The sequence below is a fragment of the Lichenostomus cassidix genome, chromosome 17 (genome assembly GCF_008360975.1).
Source record: "Lichenostomus cassidix isolate B80296 chromosome 17, HeHo_3.0, whole genome shotgun sequence".
NCBI classification, from domain to species: domain Eukaryota; kingdom Metazoa; phylum Chordata; class Aves; order Passeriformes; family Meliphagidae; genus Lichenostomus; species Lichenostomus cassidix.
Genome location: NC_139497.1, coordinates 5,692,482 through 5,717,517, shown reverse-complemented (window position 1 = coordinate 5,717,517; position 25,036 = coordinate 5,692,482). Strand labels below are relative to the sequence as shown.

Here is a 25,036-nt window from a genome sequence, read left to right as displayed (position 1 = left end):
GCAGTCATCTCCATGGGGAAAAGTACATTTGGTTTGTAAAGCTCTTCGGCTTTGCTTAAATTAACAGTTTGATAATAGCCCTGGAAAGGATTTAAATGTTTTTTTAACCTCATGCAAACAGAATTTTAAGTGTTTTAATTAAAAAAGAATAATACCTCATACTCTATGTATAGGACTTCTATCTACATGCAGCTGTTGAGCCAGACTAGTGCATTGATCAAAGGGGAGGGCTGTCTCACAAGGTGTCCCTAATCACAGAGGATTCAATTAGCCTCTTCCTTAAAACTGTAGGAATAAAAAGATATTTTAAAAAATCAGACTATGATTAAACACTGGCTATTTCATTCCAAACACCTCTCTGCTGGAAGTGTTGCATCTCAGCATTTATCTACCTGCACTTCTGTTTCTGGGCCGAGAGCTGCAGGGACACTTGCACATGGACTTCATTTTTCCACAGAAGTTTGGACTTTAGAAAAGGCTCCAGGATTTCAACCCAAAACTGACAGCCAGCGGAAAACCTCTAATTGGTGTTTCAGGGAATCTTGAAGCACTGTCAAGTGCGACACAACCCTCCTCAGTCAGCACAAACACAGTGCAAATGATGAATTGTCCCCGGGCACCAGATCTGCAGTGGGGACCAAGCCCCCAGCACCACTGGGCAGAGGGGCTCCTTTAAGCAAAACTCAGAGCTATGAACACACCTCCCTGGGGTTCCCCTCTCCCTGGGAAATCCTCTGGCACAGAAGTGTACGTGGCATGTGCACAGCCCAGCCCTCTGGCACAGCACTGCAGGTCTCTGCTATCGATGGGCTGGGTACCAGAGCCCTCCATGCTGTTTGCTGAGCTCTTTCCCAGTGATTCAGCGCCTCCTGTCTCCCCAGAGCAGGAGCTTTCACCTCGGGGGTCCTCATCCTGCTCCTTGTGCCTGCAGCTTGCAGCTCCCCCTCCTCACAGCCAGCCAGGAATGCAGGGCTTGGGGTGAGCTCCCTGCTGTGCTCCAGCTAGGGCCCAGCTCCTAACTTGTGTTGGCACCAGCAAGGGCTAAATCCTGCTCCTCTCACAGGCCTGTAATTCCCATCCATTTCCAAAACTCAGCAATGCAAGCCAGTCTCCACTTGTATGGGCTCACTTGTGAACAAGTAACAGCCATACTTCCATAAGCTTCCAAAGGTATTACCATCTGTGTTTAAGAGGCAGTACCCTGAATGCATAATTTCCTTGGCTTTTTTAACCTACCCTACTCTCAGACAGACAGAAACACAGCGCTGAGCTTTGCCCTGCAACCCCTCTTTCTTCAGGACAGCCATGTCCTCCAGGGAGGGAGCACAGTCCTGTATCCTCCTCTGCTACTCCAAACCACCCATTTCCAGATGACCACCCCCAGGTAGGACTTCAGGGAGGCCAAGCTTTTCCTCATTGCCTTTAGCAGAGGGATGGATGAGGCTCGGTGCTTCAGGTCGCTGCCAACCACCTGCCTGGCACAGCTCGGTGACCTCACTGCTGCCCAAGTCTCTGTCAGGCACAGCCTCTGGCCAGGAGCCTGAGCACAATGGACACCAGTGCCTGGGCCTGCCGCTGGCCTCACACCCAGCACCATTATCTGTATCTGAAACTTCCTCTCCACCTCAGGCAGGGTCTGGGCGGTTCCCCTACTCCAGCATCCCATGCTTCCAGGGCTCCGAACCCACCCGAGCGCTGTGAAAGCCCCAGGAGCCCCTACAGTGCGTCCCCCCGAGGGGAGGCGTTTGCCGAGCCCAGCCTGCCCTCCTCTGGTGGCTGCGAGCGGAACAGGGCCGAAAACTGGGAGCAGAGCACCTGGAGAGGCAAGGCTGCATCCCCTGCACCAGCTCCCTGGCCCCTAAATATGACCCCCCAGGCAAAGCCACGCTGTTTGAGGGCTGAGCCCCCCGGGTGCTGCAGGGCTGTTGGGGGTGAGGTCTGTTTTCCACCTGCTGCTTTGGGACAGAGGCTGGTGAGTGTCCAGCAGACTGAAAAACTAAAATTAAAGCTTTTAGCTTAGAGATTATGGAGAAGACATCAATTTGAACATGTCCAAAGGTGCAGCTGGTATATAATGGATGCAAATTTCTGGCACTTTTCTTATGGTGTGTTTCACCAGGCAACACACTTCACACAGGCTCATGGAAGACATTTGTCCCTGGCAGCCACATACCAAGAAGGAGCCAGGTTCTCCTGTCACCAGGGTTGGATGCAGATGGTGTAAAAGATGGTTCTGACAGCAAGGGAAGGGGAATGACTTCCAAAAAACTTATCTGCAAGGGCAGAAATGAGCTGGGAAGTTCAGCATGGACAAACACAGAGAGAAGCAGCAGGAAGAGGAAAGAGAGAACAGGAGAGGGGCGGAAGAGCCAGATGTCCCAGGGTAAACAGGGGGGACAGAAGAAACCAGGATGGCAGTGCTGAGGACAGGAAAAGGAGAAAGGGGATGTGGGGAGTCAGTGGAGGGAACTGAGGAGGGTCTGATCAACATGTGTTCACAGAGTCATTAAACCCAGCAGCAAGGGGCTTGTTCCCCCTGCTCTAAGTTGAGTCAAAATACACACAGCGAGGTGATGCTCTGGAGTGGCAGTTCCCAAACCAGCACACTCCCTCGCCTTCCCTGACAGAACAGGACTGTACAAGGAAGAGGTAGGAAACTCCAGCATAGACCCATACTTGTGTTTAATTGTGAGACCGGGACAGACTGGGGCAGGCAGGTACGTTGGTGTGGAAGCACAGCTAGAAGAGCAGACACACCCTGCCCTCACAAAAGACAGACATCGTTTTAAGGAGTAACCCTGCTAACAGCATAAAACCAAATCATTAAAATAACAAAAAAAAAAAATAAACCCCAACCCAGAGTTTTCTCTGGAAGAGACATTTCTGCATGTTCTCCGAGGACTGGAATCAGACATTGCTGCTGAGGCTGTTTCACGTCAGACACAACATGGGGAATTCACATAGCACAAGTCAGGTGTTTCACACGGACATTTCAGTTCAGGGCCCTGCTCCGGCGCTGGAGACAGGGAGGGCTCTTTTGGGAAGGGATGCAGAGCACATGAAGTCAGGCTCTCACAGAGGCCACCCTCCAGAGGACGTTCTCTCCCCAGGCAAGTTGCCTCCCCTGTTCAGGACACTGACATCACGGCAGGAAAGCCCTGAGAGCTGCTCCGTGGTGCTGAGTACATCTAAGCAAAGGCAAACTCGGCCCTTCTTCCCACTCTCCCACTTGCTTTCTGCAGGGAAGAAGGTCCACAAAACAATGCTGCATCCACGAAAGATGGAAGTAAAAGACCCAGAGAAGTGCACACAAGACAGTGGGATTTGCTCATGTCCTCCACCATGGAGCAAGGCCACAAGGACATATACAGCTGCACCCACGCTGGAAGAGGAGAATCAGTCCCAGATGAGCATCCCATCTCCCTGTGAGAGAAAAGGATTCTCCAAGAGAGGACAGGTCTGGGCTATCCCTCCACCTACTGCACAAACCCGGGACACATTCAAAAGTATAGATAATAAATTAAGATTGAAAAAAAAAAGTCAGCGTGTATAATATATATATATATAATATAATATAATGTGCGTGTGATTGTGAAAAATAGAAATGTCATCCCCAGGAGAGAGAAAGGCATGGCAGAAACACACCCCTGTCCCACTCCTGAGCCCAATACTACCCTGCTCCCCTGATTCACAGCAGACACACAACACCAGCAGGGCCATGCAGAGGGAAGGGGTTGCACCTGGCACCCAGCTTCCCTCTGCCAGTGGGGTCCCTGTGCCAAGGGGGAGCTGGCTGCTTGGTAGAGGAGTGGGGAAGAGCCCAGCACTGGTCCCTTCATGGCCTTCACAAGGAAGGGTTACTGCAGGCAGGAAAAGGGAGGGAAAGACAGGAAAAGCAAAGTGGAATCGCAGGGGCACCCCACCCCTCCTCAACTGGCCAGGGCCCTGCCCCTCCTGTGGCATGGGACCACCACCACTGTACCAAGTAGAAAATAAAGCCATAATGAGTCAATGCTTTGGTATGTGACCATCCCCCTCCCCTCAGTCCCCTCTGTGTTACCCCCAAACCCTTATCTGTAAAACTCGTCAAATAAAATCTCTAGTGTGCCGTTTTATCACTCCATGAACCTTTCCTTCCCCAGTGCCTGCCTTGCCCCATGTCCCCAGCAGGATTTGGGAGGTGCCTTGCTTGAGCCCCACCAGTTACAGCTTCTGCTCTCCCGACTGGATCCTGCTGAACGCTGCCTGGTCCAGAGGCAGGTAACGGCCTTGCCTGGAGTCCAGAAAATACAACCTGTCCTTCACCAGCGTGGGGTCGAAGCCCTGCTTCCGTAGCTCCATCTTCTGGAACTTGTAAGTGCCTGGAATGGGGAGAGAAGAAGGAGCAAGGGCTCACTGGCCACACACATGTCCATACTCACCACATCTGTGTTGCCCAAGACCCAGCCTTGTATCCCATGCCTCAAAACCACCTGAGGAACTGGCCGCAGGCTCTGTGGGGCAGAGAGGCTCCATCCCCACCCTACACACTGATCTCTGTAACCAGGTTTCCCCCTCCCAGGCTCCCCCAGCTCCATGTCCAGTGTAAGTGTGCATGCCACGGCTCACTTGTCTTGGAGACTTCGTGTAGGAACCGCAGGAAGACAGGACGTGCATACAGTGGCAGGGCCTTTTTCAGCTTGCTGGAAAAGTCTTCTAGGTCACAGGAGTTCTCTGGGTCAGCGATGGCTGCCATTCCTGCCCTCCCCTCAACCCCTAAGAGGCAGAGAAGGAAGAGCACTCAGACACATTGTCCCTGTAGCATCATCTCCCCTCTGCCCCATGCCAGCAAGACCCTGCTTTGTACTGAAGTGCTGGCAGGTCCAGCTGTGTCACCACCCTGTGGCAAGGGCTACCAGAGACACGCTGCGGTCACAGGCATGGCCAGGAAGGACACAGGGTCCTTAACAAACCAGCCAGAATCAGACCAAAGCTTGAGAGTGAGAAAACCCTCTGGTTCATGCTAGCCACATCCCCTGTGGTCTCTTCCCAGCTCGGCCACAGGGAGCCCCAGTGCCCTCTCTTGTTAAAGGACACATCAATCTGGACATGCAGGACATGTTCACACTCAAGTGTTGGAGGCCTGCCTGCCTCCCCTGATTGTCCACTTCCCTCTCAGCTACCTGGGACCTCCACACCATAAACCACCACATCCGTCAGGTTGAGGATGCGGCTCAGCGTTCCCTCCACCTCCGTGGTGGAGACGTTCTCCCCTTTCCATCGGAATGTGTCCCCAGTGCGGTCTCGGAAGTACATGTAGCCATATTTGTCCATCACCAGGACATCCCCTATAGGAAAGCAAGGAACAGGCAAAAAAATGAGATGTCAAAGTGGCTAGGAGCAACCCTGGAGCATCTCAGGGCAGTGGCGCTACCCTGGAACAGACCCCATTCCCACACAGGTGCCCTTCTCCTCCACTCCCAGCAGACTGAGGAGTCCTGCTTGCCTCACCTGTGAGATAGGCAGCATCCCCTTTTGTAAACACATCCCTGGCAATTTTCTTGTTGGTGGCTGACTGATTCAGGTAGCCATCGAAGTGTTGCAGGGGATTGCTCTTGACAATGCGACCCACCAGCTGCCCTGGCTCCCCTGCAGTGAGAAGAGGGTATGAAGGAGGGAAACACCACCACCCCCGCCCCCCTAAGCAAAAAGCTTGTCTAATGGAGTTGTTGGGGTTTAACTGAGCAGAGACAAACCCAGGAAATTATCTCGATGTATCATGAAACACTCACACAGGACTGAGGAGATTTTATCCCCGTGGCTGTCCTCACCTGGTTTGCAGCTGATACAGACACCATCTGGTCCCCGGATCAGCTCCATAGTGTCTTCATCCACCTTCACCAAACCAATGGGGTACACACCTGGTAGGATCCTGCTGTTGAAGCCACATGACCCAACCTAGAACAGAAAGAGCTCAGAGCTGTGGGTAGCAAGGACATGTATCCCATCTGAACCCACATGCCCAAGGCACCACAGAGATGGTACAACACAACAGCCAAAACCCTTCGGGGCCAAGGAGCAAACAGCCCATTTGAGTTTCCAACCTTGCCCAGCCCAGCTGTCACCCTTTGGGACATGAAGAAGGACTGTGGGGCCTTACGTTGCCATCAAAGTTTCCCAGGCTGCAGTTGCACTCGGTGGCTCCATAGAACTCGGCCACCTGGGCGATGCCGAAGCGGGCCATGAACTCCCTCCAGATGGAGGCCCGCAGCCCGTTGCCCACGGCCATGCGCACCCGGTGCTGCCGCTCCGCATCATGGTACGGCTGGTTCAGCAGGTAGCGGCAGATCTCCCCGATGTACTGCACGATCTGGGAGCAACAGAGAGGAAAGACTCACTAGGACCCCTCTGCCAGGCCCCGGGTTGTCTGAGGTTTCTTCAGGGCAGGAAGGAATGGCACAACACACCCAAAGTTTGCTAAAGAGGCCGCACTAAAAACCAGAAGTTCTACTAACTCATCCAGCCTGTCCTTCCCTGGTTAACCCACCTCTCCAGGCTGTGAAACACATCCAGTGTCTCCTGACTAGTGCTGGAGCACAAGGAGGACACATAGTTACCAGCCCAGCTGGGAAGGACACAGCCTCACCTGGGCTGAAAGGCAGTTTTGGACAGACAGAACTGGTCCAGGCATCCCCTACTTCCAGCAGCTGGGCTCTCCCCACCATGGCACAGACCCCCAGGCTTCACTCCCCACTCCCAGCTGGCCCCTTGCCTCACAGCCTCACCGTGCAGTTGTATTTCACACAGTCCTCCCAAAAATGTGAGGCTGAGAACTTCTTGCGGATGACAATCGTCATGCCCTGCAGCAGACACTGCCCGATCCCCACGATGTTCCCTGCAGAGAGGCAGCCAGGAAAGCCCTCAGTCCCCAAACACCTCCAGCCCAGCCCACCTGGGGAAAGAACTGGCAGGGCAAGGCAGAGGCCATGGCTGGCTCACAGTAGTGGGGCTTCATGTAGCCAAAGACCCCAGGACCACGGGCACAAGAGAGGAGACACACAGCAGTAACATGTAGGGCAGCACTTTGCACCTAAACATCCCAGCACATCTCAGCCAGCCAGGCAGGCACTGCTTCCCCTTCTCCATGACCTTCCCCCCTTACTTTCCACAGGGAGCAGCAATAAAGAAGGGCTATTCCAAAACTAGGTTAGGATAATGCCCTCCCCACACACTCCCCACTCCAAAGGTCAGCCAGATCGATTCTTGGCTTCCAGGGAAAAGGCAGAAAAAGCCTCGGTGACAACACGGCAAGCAGCACTCAGATTCTCCTCGACATGGAGATCACAGCCACACTAGCGTCCAGCCCAAGCTCTGGGCTTGGCTGAGGCAAGAGTCAGTCCCGGGATGCCAGGCTCTGTATGGCACACGTTACCTGCAGCGTGGTAGAGCGGGAGGCAGTCGTACATCACATCGTCAGACCTCATCCGAAAACCGTAAAAAACTAAGCTGGACATGCGGAAGTACCTGAGGGGAGGGTGAAGGGTCAGGGGTGCTGAGCTAGGACAAGGCAGAGCTCAGCCCCATCCTCCCCAAGCCCCTGTCCATGACCTTACCGGCAGTTCACCACAATGGCAGCCTTGGGCAGCCCCGTCGTGCCAGAGGTGTAGATGTAGAAGAGTTTATCTGGGGAGCAATGAGGAGACAAGGTCACATTCCCAATCTAGAAGCTGGCCACACCAGGAGAGGGGACAAGCAAAATTTAAACACTTTACTCATGCCAGCTGAGCCAAAACCCTTATGTAACAGCCCCAAGCACATGCTGGGATCACCCTGGATAGATCAGGTTCATTGGACACATGGAGGGTACAACAAGGCTGCTCCACACAGGGCTGGGCTTCCAACACCAGAGTATGACCCTCCCAAACACCCCATGCCATCGGCATCCCCAGCAGCCAATCTTTCCAGAGCTGTAATCGGCTGATCCACAAAATCACCTCCACAGGTCTGGCCCCAGGAGCTGCCCACATACCAAGAAAGCCCTTATTAGGGGGGGCTGGCTGGTGTCGCTGAGCCATCTGTAAGAGGGGGTCCAGGTGTTTCGCACCAGGAAGCACAGATTCAGGGCTTCCTTCCCCGGACCAGAAGAGATGAACGGATTTATCCAGGGAGGGCTGCACTTCCTGCATTGCTGAGAAAGTAAAAGAGGGGAGCTGGAGAAAGGCTGCAGGGTGGCTACAGCACAGAGACCCCCTGCCCTCCCAGACAGTCTGAGGGACACACTGCTCCAGGTAGCAGTACCCCCACTGTGCTTGGCAGAGTCCCCAAAGGGCTCACAGCCATCCCAAGCAGGTGTTGTTCCCATGATTAACAGGTGCTGGGGCCACAGCCCAGACCTCTTCAGGGACCAGAAGATCCTGTTCTCCATCTTTCCCCATCCAAAATCTCTTTGGTGCCAAGAGGTCTGTTGACACCATCAACCTCAGAGGTGTGGGCTGAAACACACAAGGAGCTGAAGCCAGGGTGCTGCAGGGATGTGGCAACAGCCACAAGAGCAAGGGGAGGCTCCTCCCGTCCAATGGGGCAGGCCCAGCCCAGCCCAGGGATCCATGATGGGAATGGACTCGAGAGGCACAAGGAAGGCTGACTTGCTTAGGAGGCAGACAGCACTGCACTCCACATCCTGACCACTGTCCAAAGGTACCACCAACAAAAAACCCCCCAAATCTAATTTCTGGATGATTCAACTTGCTTCCAGATCTCTATTCTGTGATGGGCAGGAAAGGAACACTGAACCCACAGATTAGACACACCTCCCTCCAGTCCAAAGCATCCCCAAAATATCTGCCAGCACCTCACCTTCCATCATCTCCACCCCAAAAACCACAGCTTTGGAGTTGGAGATGGTGATGCAGTGCAGCAAGGCCTCCATGCGCAGGTGGGAATTCACGAGGGCCGTCTCCACCCCGATCTTGGCCAGGCCGAGCCACAGCCCCACGTACTGATTGCGGGACTCCATGAAAAGTGCCACCACGTCACCCGAGCGGAAGCCTTGGCCGTAGAAGAAATTGGCCACCTGATTGGAGTACTCGTCCAGCTGCCGGAATGTCCAGCTCTCGCCTGTGCCTTGGAAGATCAGTGCTGTCTTCTCTGGATACTTCCTCGCGGTCTTCTGGAAGATCTTGGCGATTGTGTTCTTCTCCCTGACGTGCCTCCATACCTGCCATTTCACCCGCAACAGGACCAGCCCCGTGCTGCCAAAGGAAGGGAGCAAGAGGGCAGCTGCTCAGTGACCCCTGCAAAACCACTTCCTCCAGCAAAGCCAGCACAGCACAAGGACCTTCCCAGGAGCTGCAACAGCCCAGCACTTACACCAGACCCTGCTCTAAGCAGCAGCTCTGGGTGCTCCCTTGAGCAGTGTGGACATAGGCAGAGCTCATCTGCAAATATGCTCTTAGCCAGGGACTGATGGAGGCCGGGGAGAGATATGTTTTGGAAGTCTGTAGACAGGGATGCCCCTGATCAAAGGGGCATTTTTGAGCCTCGGGTGCTCTCCAAGAGGTACCACCACTCCCTCCCCCACAAATCCTTACCAGGAGCTGGCACAGCCTGGTACCAACTCAGAATGAACTGTGCACAAGGGCCTGGTGCCACACCAGCAGCTTTAGAGACAGTAGTACAAGGTAAGTCAATAGACTTTGAGTACAAGGACAGTCAATAGACTTTGAGCTCAGCTGAAATCTATCCTTCTTGGGAAAACTATGCCCGAGAGTTTGGAGTCACCCGGACAAAGCAGAGGGAGATCTCCTTCCAGCTGGGCCAAGTGCCAACAGAAACCCAGGCTGTGCAGGAGTGAGGGGCTGTGCTCACACATACACATACACCAGGGCTGAGCAGAGGGCCAGGGGGAGGGTGAATGGTTGGGCAACCCCAGCCGAGACACCTACGTGACGTCCCTTCGTATTGTCTTGAGGAATATGAGGAAGAAGTCCCATCCGCCAGATGCCAGATAGAAGATGAAGAGAGCAGGGATGGCCTGGGCCCAGGACAGTTCCAGAGTGACCCTGAAGAACAGCAGCACAGCTGCAAAAGCAGCCAAACGCAGCATCGTGGCCTGTGGGGAGAGAGAAACCACAGCCATCAAACCACGCACACTAGACCTGATGACAACAACCCCATGGATGAGGGATGCCTGAGCAGCCCTCAGTTTCCTGGATGAGGTCCCTGAGTCATCAGTCCTCCTGGCAGTGAGTATGTAACCCAACAGCCCAGAGCTCCCACAGATGTAACTTTATCTGACCTTGGAGATGGCCTCTGACTGAGCCATCAGCACGGCACTGCTTGGTGCCAGCCGAGAGCCCGGCCATTCCCACCTGCGGAGCCACATCCTGCACACCAGCCAGGGGTACGGCCATGGCCCAGCAACATGAGATGCAGGATAAAGTCACTCCCATGGATGTGGAAGCAGAGTCATGGCAGGAGACCTTGTACAGATGATTGGAAGCCTCCAGGGTGATGGCAGGCAGGGCTGGCTCAGCCCCTCAGTCACAGACTGACAAAGTCCAGCTCCAAATTACTCTCTATCCCAGAGATTCCCTCTGTCCTCAAAATCCAGAGTCACTCAGGCCCCAGGTATGAGCTCTCCTGCACGTCTGGCTCCAGGACAGCCAGCATGGCTGTTGGGAGAGCACAGCTCCATGCGCTCCGTGACACAGCTCAGGCAGGATCAGAGACAGGAAACTCAGTCCTTTGAGCTCTGCTTGTGTTTGCAAACCCTCGTTTTGGTGGGCAGTTTCCTGGCCTGGTTAGGCTGGAGACACTGCCAGAGCAGGTCCGGGATGAAGCCAGGCTGGAGTGGGCAGAATAAGGGCTGTCACTGTTGCCAATAGTGCCAGACCCCTGCCCCATTCCCTGGGGACAGTGACTCAGTCTCTGGTACTTGTCCCTGCAAAAGAGCATCTCTGTCCCAGACACACCCCAGAAGTGGCTCTGAGACTCAGAGACTGTGATCAGCACTGGGAGGAGGAAAAGGACAGCGATGTGACCCTCACAGCTCCTAGATAAAACTGGCCCTTCCTGGCATGGACACAGGCCAAAGAGGAAGGAAACACTTGCATCATTTCCCTCTTGAAGATTGATTCACTGCTCTGAAGCTGGAAGCCCCACATGGGCTCTACTACAGTTGGGGCTAAGAGCCACACTTGTAGCTTTCCCTCAGCTCTGTGCAGTCCCCCCAGGTCCAAGGAGCCTCTGTGGATTTGATACCAGATGCTGCCAGGGGCAGTGCCACACGGTCACTGTGCCCTTCCATGTCACACTGGCTGTCCCACCTCTGAGCCATGCCACCAGCAGCAGGCTGGGATGCACCAGAGCACAAGATGACACCTGGAGACATCTTCCCACCTTATCCTGAGATTCCCCCCTTGTGCCACTGACCTCTGAACACTCTCCAGTAAATACCTACCTCCCAGATGTGATGTCCCACAACACAGTCCCTCTGCCTTTTAGCAGGGCAGGACTCACTGAGCGTTTGCCTGGCAGTCTCTCCCTGCACTTAAACAGGGCAACTTTTAGATGACCATCAAAGTGAGGGCACTGTGCCTCAGCCAGGACCTGGGCCCTTCCTTACAGGCTCACACCAGCCAGATGTGGAGAGGCAGCAGCGGGGGAGGCCCACTCTTGTGTGGGCAGCAAAGTGCCTAATCTCCCGCTTGAAGGCAAGGCAGGCTCAGGCAAGCCCCTGTTATCCTCTGCTCGCATCTCCACCTCACACCGGCATCCCGGTGCCTCCTGCGGAGAGAACCGCGGAGAGATTCCCGACAGATACCCGGTGTGTCAATGCCAGAGACCTCCAGCCCTGCGTTACAGATTCAGGTCTTGTCCAGCTGCATCAGCACAGAGAAAACGAAACCCTGCCTGTAGCTCACGGCCAGCAGGCACCGAGGCAAAGTGCGGGGATCCACCCCGGGAGCACCGAGCCCGAGGAGGGCCGGGGAGCGGGTCATGAGGGGGACAACGGGCAGGTGGCCGGGCTGTGAGAAGCACCAGCTCTCAAGGCACCTGGGAAGCACCTGGGAGGCACCTGGGAGGCACCTGTCCCCCACCTGCCCTAGGCAGGGACACCCGTCTCACCCTCCCGGGGTGCCCAGCAGGGAGGGCGAGCAGCGCTGCCCCAGCCCCATCACACGGGGCAGAAAGGCCGGGAGGGCCCCGCACCGGGATGCAGCCGGGCCCCACCGCCCAGCCCCAGCCAGGCCCCGGAACCGCCCGGGCACAGCCGCTCTCGGCGGGGCGAGGGCCCGCGGCGCGCTCGTGGGGACACCGCGGAGCTGAGGGACCCCGGCGCTCGCCGCCGTGCCCCACGAGGAGCCCCGGCACCTCATGCGGCAATCGGCGGGGCGGAGGGACCCCGGTGCCGCCCGCAGGGCCGCGGCGCCTGATGGGGAGCCCGCGGGGCCGCCAGCCGGGAAGGAGTGCGGCCGCCGCGGCGGCGCCGGGAGCAGACGGAGCGGGGTGGGGAGGACGGTGCCGCGCTCTTACCGGACTCCGGGGCATCCGCTGCGGCCCGGCCACCTGCACCGGGAGCGGGGCCGGGAGCAGGGCCCGCCCGGCTCTGCGGCAGGGGCAGGGAGGGGCGGGCAGCGCGGGCCGCCGGGAGCTGTAGTCCCGCCCGGTGCACCGGCCCGGCCCCGCGATGACGGGCGCGGTGCCGGGGAGCGGTGGCACGGGCGGGGCGGGCGGGGCGCGCGGAAGAGGCGGTGAGGGCGGCGCGGCAGAGCGAGGGCTCTGTGGCGCAATGGATAGCGCATTGGACTTCTAGCGTGTGACGGGAGTCATTCAAAGGTTGTGGGTTCGAGTCCCACCAGAGTCGCATTTTGCCGCCGGGGCGCGGCGATCGCTCTCGGGGCTCCGTGGCCGCATGGGGCCGGAGGGACCCGCGGTCGTCCCCGGGCGCTGCCGCCCCTAAGGGTTCGCCCGTGTTCGGGAGAGCGCCGAGGGGGACGCGTGTTTTGGGAGCGGAGCCAGGGGCGGCCAGGGCAGGGGGGAAAAACCCGGCCCTACCGGGGATCAGTAACCGGGCATCCATCCCAGCATTTCAGGAGTTACGGTTACCGCATCCCAGCACGGCCCTGCAGCACGGGCATGATGGAGCACACACTTGCCCACAGCGAATAAATCCTCTCCAAAAAAAGCATTTTCATGTGGCTGGTGTCTGCCCTCCCCAAATCACCCTCTGCTGCCTCTGCTGCCTTCTTTCCGCAGGCTCCTCAAGCGATGGCTGCAGGAACAGGAGCCACAGACACTGTTACTTGATCTGGCTGAGCAGATGCCGTTTAAAATTACATGATGTACCATTTCTGTAGCGGCGGCACCAGCCACTCATGCCTCACTCACGCACGAAGGCTGCACGAAGGCGGCACCACCAACACTGACAGCCTGGGCACATCACAGCTGCATTAAATAACCCAAAATACAGCAAAACCCTCTCTCATGGCCATCCTTTCCCATGTTTCATTGACTGTTTCTCAGAGCTCCTGGAAGCAAATCTTTGCCGCCCTTTGGTTTATCCACCCCAAGGCTCTGACATTTCTGATACAGAAAAGCACATTTCTGGGTCATTTTAGAGGCAAATGTTTCTTTCATCTCGACCACTGCACTAGGACAACCCCCACACTGTGTGTTTCACTGGCAGCTGAAGGATGTATTTATATGCTGTCTTTTAGTATCTGTTTAAAATAACTCCGGGGGCCAAGGGAGGCTTTGGAGAAAAACCCAAAGTCTGGCTTGTGGGGTGGATGATGCAGGGAGAATTTAAAAAAAGGGGGTTTGGCGGGGAAGGGGGGGAGGTGGGGGCAGGAAGGAAACCTGCTGGAGCCAAAAAGTGGTGAGGATTCACATCAGATCTCCAGCTCAGGAGGGGACATGGGGCAAAAGGACAGGGGTGACAAACTACAAGCTCCACTGTGGATTTTATTAAGCAAGAAGGAATTCCAACAGCAAACACACATGTACAAAGAGCCCCTGGCCTCGTGGCTCTTTGCCATCACATCCAGCAACTCTGCTCCCTGGCTGCTGGCAGGCTGGAGCACAGTTTAATTAACCTAGACAGTAATCAGCTCCCAGACACAGCATGAGCAGCCACCATTTCTGCACTCACTGGATTCAATCCTGTAATTCTGGCTGTGTCATTTTGTTGCCCAAGGAAGGGATGATTCCTACTGAAATCCCAGCACAATCATGTGGATTTCATAATTTTTGATGGGGAGGGACTCCAGGGAGACACGGCAGACTGGGATCGGCTCTCAAAACACCCAATCCAGGAGGGAAAATAACCAAAGGTATTTCCCTGCCTGCCCCATGGGCACACAATCATACACTGCCTGGCCTCTGAGGCATGAGTGAGGTACATCCAATATGACCCAACAGGAGACAGGTTAGGCACCAGTACAAGATGGGATTTCACCATCGCACACAATAAACCTGCCCCTGTGATCCTCTGAAAATCACTGGTTTAGCTCCAGTCCAGGGCAGCTCCAAGATGTGAAGCCTCTGTCTTCCCAGGAAAGGTAGGAGAAAGGATTTACCTGCAGAGCCCCAGAGCTGCAGAAGGCCAAGGCACTGATTTGCTGCAGAGTGCTCCCAGCATTAGGGAGTATCAGTTCCAGAATGCTGCTGCTGCCGGGAGACATGAGCAGCCAGACCCAGCTGGCAAAGGCACATCTGACCTTGACATCCCTCAACCGAAATCACAAACAGCAAAAAAGGTCCAGTTTTGACATGGCACAGGGAGATGCCACTTGGCCTCTATCAACAGGATGGTGCCAGCTCTTGGCAGGAGAAAACACAGCCCTCAGGTCTTTGGTGGCAGAGCCACAGCCACGCTGTGCCCCCAGGCAGGGCAGGAGGATATGCAGTGCTGCAGAGGCTGGCTGCTGGCTGCTGGCTGCTGGCTGCCGACAGGGATCCCCTGGGCCCTTCCTGACAGGAGCTCTCACACTCGGACAGTCGGGGGAGGGAAGATGCCAAGCTCCTCCCGCAGGGACTCCACTGGCTGCTCCCAGCGCTGCTCGTAGTAGATGTTCAGGACACAGCTGGCATTGAGCCCACTCCGAATCGCCCAGGGAACCAGCTCGGTGGCCAGGACCTGCAGCTTTCTGGAACAATACAGGTGGTGGCAGTTTTGATATCCACATTTTGTTAATTTCCTTCTCCAAGTCCCCAGTGTAGGCTGATAGGAAGCCCGTGGGTCCTGTGTACCACTCTAACTTTCTAGCATCCCCTCTGCTTAACTCACAGGGGAAACTGAGGCACAGAAGAGGATGGTGTGCAAGGAATTTTACAGCACCAACCCAGGACCAAAACTCAGGCTTTGCAACTGCCAGGCCACCAAAACAGATGTGCTGGGGCAGGAACAGCTGTCAGTGTGGTGAGGGTCCTACTGGCCCTCAACACATGCCTATCCAAGGCCCAGAATTGCTCCTGCCTGGCACGGAGGCCCTGGTGCTGGAGGAATGCAGATTAAGCATCAGGTTCTGCTTCAGTGACCAAGCAAAGCTGTCACAGCTTCCTTGGGATGTGGGGACAGCAGTGAGCTCACACCTGACTGACTCCCCCCTGCAAAGCAGCAGTGTCCCCTGTTTGTCCCCAGTGGCCATGTGAAAGCATCACACAGGCTGGGTGTTCCCAGGGCAGAGATGAAGCACCTACCGTGTGCTGAGCCGGACAGGGCCGAACGCTGCTCCCAGGACACACATGGGCAGCCCTGTCTGGACGGCTTCGAACCACTTCACCACGACCTCACCTGGGAGGGAGCAGGGAGGCTGTGAGTGGGCACAGCACCTGGAGCCAGCCAGGGCTGTGTAGTCCCTCAACACAGGCTGCACATCTGCCCTTTCTAAAATGGCTACTTGGGAATGCTTCCCAAGTCTGGCCATGGCCTCATCCTGTGCCAGGATGGGCCTTGTCACACACCACCCATCCCACAACCCCTGGGAGCTTGGGGAATACGTCCCAGGCAGGCCAACTCCCGGCAGACCTTGGCAATGCTGTGCCAGGGCCTGATGCTCCGTGTGGCTCTGCCAGCACAGGACAGGCCTTTTGCAAAACTGCCTGGGCTCAGGCAAAGCCTGCGTAGGAGACCTGTCATGCTGGTTCCCACAGGTACCAGCAAGGCTGCACTTGTGACTTGCTATTGAGTCAGACACAAAATTAGGGCAAAGGACACAGAGACGTGCAGATAAGGAGCAACCAGGGAATTCCCTTCTGCCTTCACACAGAGCTTGCAAAACATCCCTCTCTCCATGCCACCCTCCCTGCCAGGCAGAAACCACCCATCCAGTGGCTGCCTGTGCCCAGGTCTTGGGCAGAGCATCTCCCAGCAGGGAGAAGGGGACAGCCCATGGCCTCTCAGTCACCACAGAGCCAGTGATGATGCAAAATCCCCACACACCAACCCAGGCTGAGGTTCAAGGAGCCCAACTGACCCAGCCTGCTCCATTCCTGGGAGAGGCAAGCACTGGTGGATTTGGCAGTGTAGCCCCTGCTGCTCACCCAGCATGTTGGTTGGCATGCCCAGGAGGGTGTGCATCAGGTCGTGGACTTCTCGGTACCGCTGGATCACATATGCCAGCTCTTCATCATCAACAAACTTGGGAGGCATCCGGGTGTCCGGAGAAACCTTCTGCAAATCCAGGGAAGTCCAGCTCAACTCACATCTGGGCTCTCAGCACAGGGATCAGCCACAGAAATGTGCACCCCATGAAACCCCACACTCACATTGTCCTCCAAAAACCGGACGTACTCCCGGCCCAGCGAGCCGTCCGGCAGCCCCTGCAGCCTGGCCATGTCCAGGGTGGAGAGACGGATGCGAGGCCGTTCCCTGAAAGCAAAACACAGGTTAGTGAGACTCCCAGTGAAACCCACAGGAGCAGGTTCTGAAGAAAATGAGCCCTTGGAAACCTCCACCTCTGCCTCTGCCCTTCCTCACTGTTTTTCCTGTGCAGATCCTGACTGCTCACTGCAGGGACAGCATCGTCTGCATTTCTATTGCTCAGCCTGGGACATGAATTGCTTAAAGGATCTACCTGAAGCCTTGGCAATAAAAGGGCCTTTATCTTGTGCCTTTGTAACAACTCTGGTGGGAAAAACACCAGTGTCCTCTGCACTTAAATGCTACTGCTGTGTGGGCTACTAGCCAGGCACAGCCCCCAGCAACAGCCGGCCCTGCAAAGCAGCACAGCTTCAAAGGAATAACCCCAAAGAGGAAAGACAATTTGTTTTAAACACAGGTTTAATTTCAATCCTGCTCAGGCTTTCCCCAGCAGCCACGTGGCAGCCATACATGGAAAGGTCTCCTCTCCAGGTTGCTGGCAAACAGGTACCTCACAGCCTTGGAAGTAAAGAAAAGCCCTTTTATTTCCATTCCCAGGGTAAACTCTTCCCGCACTAAAAGCCCTACAGTGGATCCAGGAGCTGCTCAGCTCCTGGAGTAGAGGTGCCAGGGAGATAAACAGGACTGGCACCAGTTTCCCAGTGGCTGCAGATGTTTCCTTGTGTACTTGTTGTCAAAGGGACCGCAGCAGCTTGGGGGATAAAAACAAAAAGACTTGTGTGCCCAATTCAGACCCCTGCAAATCCCTGCAATACCATGGGGCAAGGAGCAGGTGGGGACGTCCCTCCCCAGCCCTCTCCCTGGGCAGTTCTGCTGGGTTTCAGCCCCATCCCAGTGCTCTGGGCATTGTGCCATGTCAACCTCCAGAGCCAGGATGAGGCTGGTCTGCACAAACATATGGAAAAAGGCAGCTTTCCTCAAGCTCCTCCATGAAACAAGCAGCAGGTGTGACACGACAGGGAACAGGGAGAAGGCAAGTACATATGCAGTGAGAGCTTGGTTAATAAGAGAAATCCCTCCTGGTCCTCAGACTTGCTGCACTCAACAAGTCCTTGCAGAAATGCAAGCAGAAGCAATTGAGTCTTAATATGGAACACAAGAGAAGTGGCCTCATTTCAGCAGGAGACAGGAAAGAAAATATGGAAGTGTCTAAGGAGGAGGCAGACCAGCAGAGATGAAGTCTCCAATGCAAGAAAATGAAGCAGCAGGCACAGGGAAGAAATCCATGGATACAGTGTGTTCTCATTGCTGCTCAGCATCCACATCCATGGATTTCTCCCCTGCGCCTGCTGCTGCATCTCCTGGTGTTAGCAGCTGCCAGTTCCAGCAGCGAAGCAGAACAGACAGGCAGCAGTGCCTGCCCTTAGATATGTTACAGGGCTCCTGTGAACTTTTAAAATAAAGTGAAATAAACAGCTTGGAGGGTTAAAGCTAACGAAACACTTGTGCTGCTTCCAAGCTCTCCCTTCACAGGGCCCAAGGAACCTGCTTGGCCTCGTGTCTCCCTCCCCACCACAAACCATGCACTGAGGGTGGGAGGGATGGGGAGGGACGCACTGGAGGATGCGGTAACCTTCAGGGTGGTTTTTCATCTTGTCTCGCAGGTTTGGCAGGGCCAGGCAGCCTGTGGTCTCCCCAAGGACTGCCACCATGTCTGAAAGAGAGACCAGAGAGTGACCCAAAAGCTGTTTTCGCAACACCCAGCTACCCTTGGTTGGCAGGTGAGGAAATAGGGCAACGAACCCATTGATCAGAAGCAGGAAAGAAGCCTGTGGCAAAGTGGGGACCCCATAAACCACAGATATTCAGCTTGAGGACTACTCTGCCTTGGTGTCACCCACATGATCCTTCCTGGGAATGAGATGGAGGAGCAGGCATGAGGCCTGAGGGACTATGGAGAAATAGACTGGTCTGGGCGGCATCACAAGGGGTCACACTGGGGTGTGTTTGGGTTTCCTCACTCCCTCTGTTTCACAGTCTCCTGCCTCGAGTCAGTGCTCAGCCCTGCGCTTGCCCCATAACTAAAGGTGTCACACAACAAAGGGAGAAATAAACTCTCCTACGAAGCTGCCAGGAGACAGGGAGCGGGATGTGCTGGACGCGGGTGGCAGGCGCTCCCCTCGCCGGCCTTACCGTGTCTGTAGGGGTCACAGAGCGCCATGACGGCGGAGCCGGCGGCCAGCAGCGCCTTCTGCAGCGGGCTGGTGGGGATGTGCCCGGGGTACAGCTGGTGCCACAATTCCTCCTCCTCCTCTTCCTCCTCCCAGTCGCGTCCATCCCGGCCCCGCGGCTCGCTGTGGCTCGGCCGGGCCCTGCCTGCGGGGAGCAGCGGGTTAGGGAGCGGCCCGGGTGAGGGGCTGGCGCGGACGCCCCAGGGGCTGCGGCGGGGGACACTTGCCTGGGGAAGCGGGACCCGCCCGCAGCAGCGGGATCCCCGCCCGCACCGCCCGCAGCAGCAGCTGCCGCATCCCCGGCGCTCGCCCCGCCGCTGCCCCGGAAGCGCCTGGCGCGGCGCGGGGCGGGGCGGAGCGGGTATGGCGGCGGCCGTGGCCGAGCTGGCCGGGCTCTTCGCCGTGTACAAACCGGCGGGGGTGGCGTGGGGCCGCGTCCGGGAGGCGGTGGAGACGCGGCTGCTGCGCGGTGAGCGCGGCGGGACCCCCAAGCCCGTCCCATCCCCAGGGGCTGCCGCTGGGACCTGACCCATCTCATGGCCGGGGGTCGCCGGCCGCCCCTGACCGCCCCGCTTCTCTCGCAGAGCTGAACGCGGCGCCGGGACGAGCCCCGCGGCAGCAGATCCGCTTCCTGCCGGTGCCGGCGGCGGACGGCGGCGGGGCCGTGGAGCTGGTGGCTGCCAGGGTGCCGGTGCTGGCCGACCACCCCCTCGGTAAGGGCACAGCGGGGCCGGGGGGAGCCGGGGCCGGTGGAGCCCCGGGCAGGCGCTGCGGAGCGGCTCCAGCACTGTCTCCCTTGCAGTCCGAGGCCCGCGGTTCAGGAGGCTGAAGATCGGAGCGGGTCATCGGCTGGATGTGAAGGCCTCGGGAGTCTTCGGTGGGTGTCGTCCCGGAGCAGCACCGTGTCCTCCCGGCTGCGACGTGATGGGTTTCCATGAAGGGAAGAAGGAGTGGAGGCTCGGCCATTGCACTGCAGCAGGCCCTGGATCTCACAGCCCCTCTGAGTTTAAGTGCTAAAACACAGAAGAAATGTCCTAGCAAGCCGCTGGCAAAGCCAGATGGGAGATAATCCTCACCCCCCAGCACACGGAGTTTTGCTGGAGGACACCAACCTCTTCTCTGCCCCACTACCTGCACTGGCTTCTCTGTGGCCAGCACTGCTGAGCATTTGCAGTACCCAGGTGGAAAGTTCCGGGGAAATTCAAGAGCTCTGGTTACAGCTTTACAATTTTCATGCCAGGCAATAACCTGGGGGTCTAACTGCTCAGACATCACTCAGGAGGAGATACAGCCCTGTCCAGGGGCAAGAGAGGCGTGAATGTGCAGTGCTGTGTAAATGCACATCAGTGATTTTTTGTGAGGCTGAATAACAGGTTCCCCATTTTCTCTTTCAGTGCTTGGCATCGGCCACGGGAACAAGCTGCTCACTGACCTGTACAACTGCCACCTGACCAAGGTAGGTGCTGGCTCTGAACAGGCCACAGAGCCCAGAGTGCCATTGCACACTTGATCCTGCCCCAGTGCCCCAGAGCAGCCTTGTGACAGTGATTCTGTTCTTGAGTTTCAAACCTACCAATGCTTTTGAGAGCTTTGCAGGGTCCAGAGTTTCATCTTTCATGTGAGCATCCACTTGTGACCTTCTAAGCAGAGGATGCTGCTGTCTTTTTGTGCAACACTCTCATAGCCTGCACTTCTAGCAGGGGCATGGTGCAATACTGCTGCTCAATTGCTTGGAGTATTTTTGGATAAATTGCACTCTTTGTCCTTCTTCCAGGTTTATACTGTTGGTGGACGTTTTGGTAAAGCCACTGATGACTTCTCAGACACAGGGAAGTTAGTAGAGAAGACAACATTTGGTAAGAAACTGATTTGATGTAGGTTTTTTTTTTTTTTAAACAGAGCACCAAACAGCAGATTAACTGCAAAGCATTTAACCAGGTGAATTGCACAATGACAAAAGCTACACCTTGCATGTCTTCTAGTCCTTCTTGATGTTGTAATCCCCCTGTTCTAAATCTAACCACAATATATACAAAGTCAGTGTGAATGTTGGTCGTGATGGTTGCTGGTCAGGACTCAGATCTCCCTGTAAATCACACTTGGAGATAGCAGTTAGATTTCATTGAATGAAAACATAGAGTAAGAAAACTCGAGCACCAATATTTTGAGATCAGTTAAGCAAAGTAACTCTTCCCTTTGCAGTCCAGCTCTGTGCTGCTCCATATAGATCTGGGGGAAGTGACTTTGCAAAGGCCACCCCTCAGCTCTCATCAGCCCCTTTTGATGTGACTGCCTGCCTGAGAAACAGCAATACCTCAGTGGCACATTTCAGACTTTCCAGTTTCTGGATGGATAATTGAGACTTTGTTTCTGCCTTAATATTTGCAGATCATATCACAAGGGAGAAGCTGGAACGGATTCTTGCTGTCATTCAAGGGACAAATCAAAAGGCCCTGCTGATGTGCGTATCCACCAGGGAAATGAGCTGATCTGAGCCCACTGCCATTTGCTGGTCTTGAAAACAAATGAGGGGATTTTGTTTCCCATAATCGAAGTCTTTAAAGGTTGGAGTGCTAGCCAGGGGCGGAGGGGAGTTACTCTCACTGCTCTGTGCTCTGGTGAGAGGTTGCAGTTAAATGTCCTCCTTGTATCCAGAAATCTCCAGCTGGTTTGGGACCAATCTGCTACATTAGGGCTGACAAAAATGTCTTGTAAACATGACCAAGTACCTCCCTCCCAAACTGTACTACACTACTGATTGTACATACACCACTAAAATACATGCAAAGACTTAACAGTTTTAAGAATAAAAATTGCATCTCTGTTTTATTTGGGATAGAGATATTTTGAATCTCATTGGAGAGAAGTACTAAATGTCTGTGCTGCTCCTTTTTTCTTTTCACAGGTATTCTAACATTGATATGAAAACACAAGAGGCATATGAGCTGGCTGTTAAAGGGTTGATTCGCCCCATGGAAAAAAGCCCCCCAATAATCACAGGTGTCCGATGCCTCCAGTTTGCACTTCCAGAATTCCAGCTAGGTAGGACTGGTAGAGAATGTACCGGGTAGTATGTACTGGGAGTATGTATTATGGCAAATAAGTTGGTAAACTTCATTTTCTTACTCATGATTTAATGCAAAATGGGTTGGTGGGGATTTCTAATCAGCCCATAACTTCTGTGGTAAATCCAGCCAGCTCATGGTTTTTCCTTGCCAGTTCAGATCTAAGCCAAAGGCTGGAAAATTTGCATCACGAATACCTATGGGGGAAATTCTTCTTAGCTCAATGTTTCAGTGTAATCCATTTCAGTGGTGGGGTTTGGGTTTTTTTTAAAGTGTGGTTGGCCTTCCTGCAGCCAGTCCCCTTTTCCTCAAGAATTATTTATTAAAAAGATGCCTTTTTTATCCCCTTTGAAATGGTTACATTACTCTCCTATATCTGTGGGTTTGTTTTCTAAAGTATTCACTTTGGAAGAGTATTCTGCAATACTTTCCTGCAGTATTGCAGAAAATCACATCATGCTGTGTCTTAAATAGTATCTTCTGCCAAACCAGTTCTTTCAACATAACTGTGAGTGATGGCTGGATTTACAAAGTCAGACCTTGTGTCAAAGCTTTGCTTCTTCTGAAGGGATGTCTCTGTCCTCCTAGAAATCCATTGCTTGCATGAGACTCAGCAGTACCTCAGGAAGATGGTTCACGAGATTGGTCTGGAGCTGAAATCATCTGCTGTGTGCACGCAAGTGCGGAGAATACGTGACGGGGTTTTCACAGTGGATGATGCTCTCCCGAGAACCCAGTGGGACCTGCAGAGCATCCGGGAGGCAATTCGGAACTGTCAGCCCAAAGTGGAAGCAGAACTGGAGAGAACACTGGGACACGGGGAGAACAGTCCTCTTCATCAGCTGGATGGGGAGACAGCTGAGCATGCTCTGCAGGAGCAACCACGAGCAATCGCTGCAGCACAATACAGCAGTGATGTGCCAGCAACGTGATGGACAGCAGACAGAAAGAGGTTAATTGCAGTTCACTTCCACCCTTTCCTTGAGATGACTTTTATCTGAGGCGTTTTTTTTTTCTTCAGTGACAGGCTGTATCATTTTTTTAAAGCATCACAAACAGTTCATTAACAGGAGGTAGCTGTGCCAAAATTCCTGTTGACTTTGAGAACATTAGGTTGCTAAGGGATATAAAAACCCATTCCCAAATTGTTTAGCAGCAGGAAGTAGTGTCTTGGAGAGCTGTATTCCCTTGACTGCACATATTTGTTCCTTGCAACTGGCAGCATAACTTATCTGCTGTATGGATTTTATTTGCCCTGTGTTCTTCTAGAGTATTTTCTTTCCATTAGCCCTGCTCTCAGACAGGTGAGAACTCAAATTTGGGCTAAATGAGGGATGTGCAGGAGAAAACACAGCTTACCCAATGCAAGGAAATGGTTTTATCCAGAGTCGGCACATGAAAAGTGGCTTCTAATGGGGACTAATGCACAGGATACACAAAAAATAAAACTGAAAATGTCCTAATGGGGAAGAGGTTGGTTCTTGGCTCGGTATGCATCCATGTACATTGACCCATTAAAAAACCCAGCATGTGCTACTTTTTTTTACCCCTTTTTTCCTGAGGAGCCAAGGGTGTTCAGTAGTCTCTGGTATCCTGCTCTGCAGAAGCTCCACGCAGACAGCATGTCCTGCCCTTTGGTGAAACTGAGCTCTGTAACACCATTTGGTCTCTGTTAGCTCATTATAGCTGGGTCTGACTTAGCAGAAACACACTTTCTAAATTTAAGTTAAAAATCTGAAACTATACTTATCATTACTGCAGTCGTTTCCCAGCTATACACTTAGTGAGTTTGGAGATTTATTTATAGAAAGGAGGAGACTCGTTCTGTTCCTCTCCTGGACTTGGACAAAGGCCAGCATATTTCATCCTCCAGGTGACAGCCATAAAGGTACAAGAGTAACTCTGGAACGAGCAGTCACAGGGACCACCATAAAGTACCTCAGTGTGCAGTGCTGTCCTGAAGCATTAGGAAATCCTTAACTTAGTCCCTGGAATCTCTCATTTCTGGGCTGAGGACTGGAACCTCTCAGTTCCTCTGGGCTGCACAGAGCAGCCGTGGAACGCAGCTGCCACCGCGTGGCAGAGCCACCGTGCCAGCAGCAGGGACTCCCCAAGGACACTGTGCCCTCTTCTCAGGTTGTTCATCCTCCGTGGACAAGGGATTGGGATCAGGGAACCTTCCCTGGACACATGCCCAATGCTCCCTGAAGTGTAAACCTATCCCTGCAGTAGCAGACTTGCACAGGTACAGCTGCAAGTTTTAATCCCAGTTGTTCCTACATAGAGGGGAAGAAAACATGGACTTCTCACTCTTTGAGCAACCTTCAGTAACTTTGGTAACAGACTGTACTTCATCCCCACAGCTCACACCTCACGCAAACTGAAGAATTTCCGTACATACTTCCCATTGCAAAAACAATTTCCAGTTACGTGTCATTGCCAGAGGAACATTTTGGTTGGAACACTCCAGGCTGAACCAGTCCTTCCACACGGGAAATACCACGCAAAACAGCAACTTCAGTAACAAAGTTTGCATTTCCCCGTTCCTGCCACCTTGTGACCTTTATCCTCCCCTTAAAACTACTCCAAAACACAGGAGTTTTATACATTTGACAGAGGGGTATATGGTGGGAAGGATATACCTGTAAACACTCTCCTGAAAGTCCACTCTGATGTGGCCACAGCAAATACTCTGCACAGCTGTACATCAGCAGAGACTTGCTTGGATGAATCACAGAATCAGGCTCTGTCTGTCCCCCTGTTTGAGACCACTCCCCCCAGTTTTTGAGGCAAAACAAGACACTTATTAGTGATGTTTCTATGCCACATCCAGAGCGAGGAGTGCAAAACCAATTAGCAGCAGACTTGTGACTGGCTTCTGATCACAATAAAGACAGATTGATTTGATTCAAATTTGGAAGTAACACACAGAC

General features: G+C 54.3%; 3 protein-coding genes and 1 non-coding gene across 4 annotated transcripts; 2 read left to right on the top strand and 2 right to left on the bottom strand.

The window, feature by feature from the left end:
- Positions 1 to 2,665: 2,665 nt before the first annotated feature.
- On the bottom strand, positions 2,666 to 12,645 carry SLC27A4 (solute carrier family 27 member 4). Its single transcript, XM_085077141.1, has 13 exons — positions 12,517 to 12,645; positions 9,924 to 10,090; positions 8,836 to 9,230; positions 8,009 to 8,167; positions 7,593 to 7,662; positions 7,412 to 7,503; positions 6,765 to 6,874; positions 6,140 to 6,349; positions 5,811 to 5,937; positions 5,491 to 5,628; positions 5,163 to 5,327; positions 4,609 to 4,755; positions 2,666 to 4,361 (listed from the first exon to the last, which is right to left on the bottom strand). The coding sequence occupies exons 1-13, from the start codon at positions 12,529 to 12,531 to the stop codon at positions 4,204 to 4,206; spliced, it is 1,953 nt and encodes a 650-aa protein (XP_084933267.1). The 5' UTR covers positions 12,532 to 12,645; the 3' UTR covers positions 2,666 to 4,203.
- A 113-nt stretch (positions 12,646 to 12,758) lies between these two features.
- TRNAR-UCU (transfer RNA arginine (anticodon UCU)) lies at positions 12,759 to 12,847 on the top strand. The gene is given in 2 exon segments: positions 12,759 to 12,795; positions 12,812 to 12,847. It is a non-coding gene; the product is annotated as a tRNA-Arg (tRNA).
- A 1,080-nt stretch (positions 12,848 to 13,927) lies between these two features.
- On the bottom strand, positions 13,928 to 19,335 carry COQ4 (coenzyme Q4). The gene is given in 7 exon segments (XM_085077145.1): positions 13,928 to 15,131; positions 15,685 to 15,778; positions 16,528 to 16,657; positions 16,753 to 16,855; positions 18,425 to 18,521; positions 19,001 to 19,242; positions 19,244 to 19,335. Coding segments are annotated over 7 exon segments (921 nt in total). The 3' UTR covers positions 13,928 to 14,968.
- A 38-nt stretch (positions 19,336 to 19,373) lies between these two features.
- On the top strand, positions 19,374 to 23,573 carry TRUB2 (TruB pseudouridine synthase family member 2). The gene is given in 10 exon segments (XM_085077142.1): positions 19,374 to 19,507; positions 19,623 to 19,751; positions 19,841 to 19,915; positions 20,433 to 20,494; positions 20,813 to 20,894; positions 21,427 to 21,499; positions 21,944 to 22,080; positions 22,692 to 22,925; positions 22,928 to 22,956; positions 22,959 to 23,573. Coding segments are annotated over 10 exon segments (1,029 nt in total). The 5' UTR covers positions 19,374 to 19,401; the 3' UTR covers positions 23,061 to 23,573.
- The last annotated feature ends 1,463 nt before the right edge of the window (positions 23,574 to 25,036 follow it).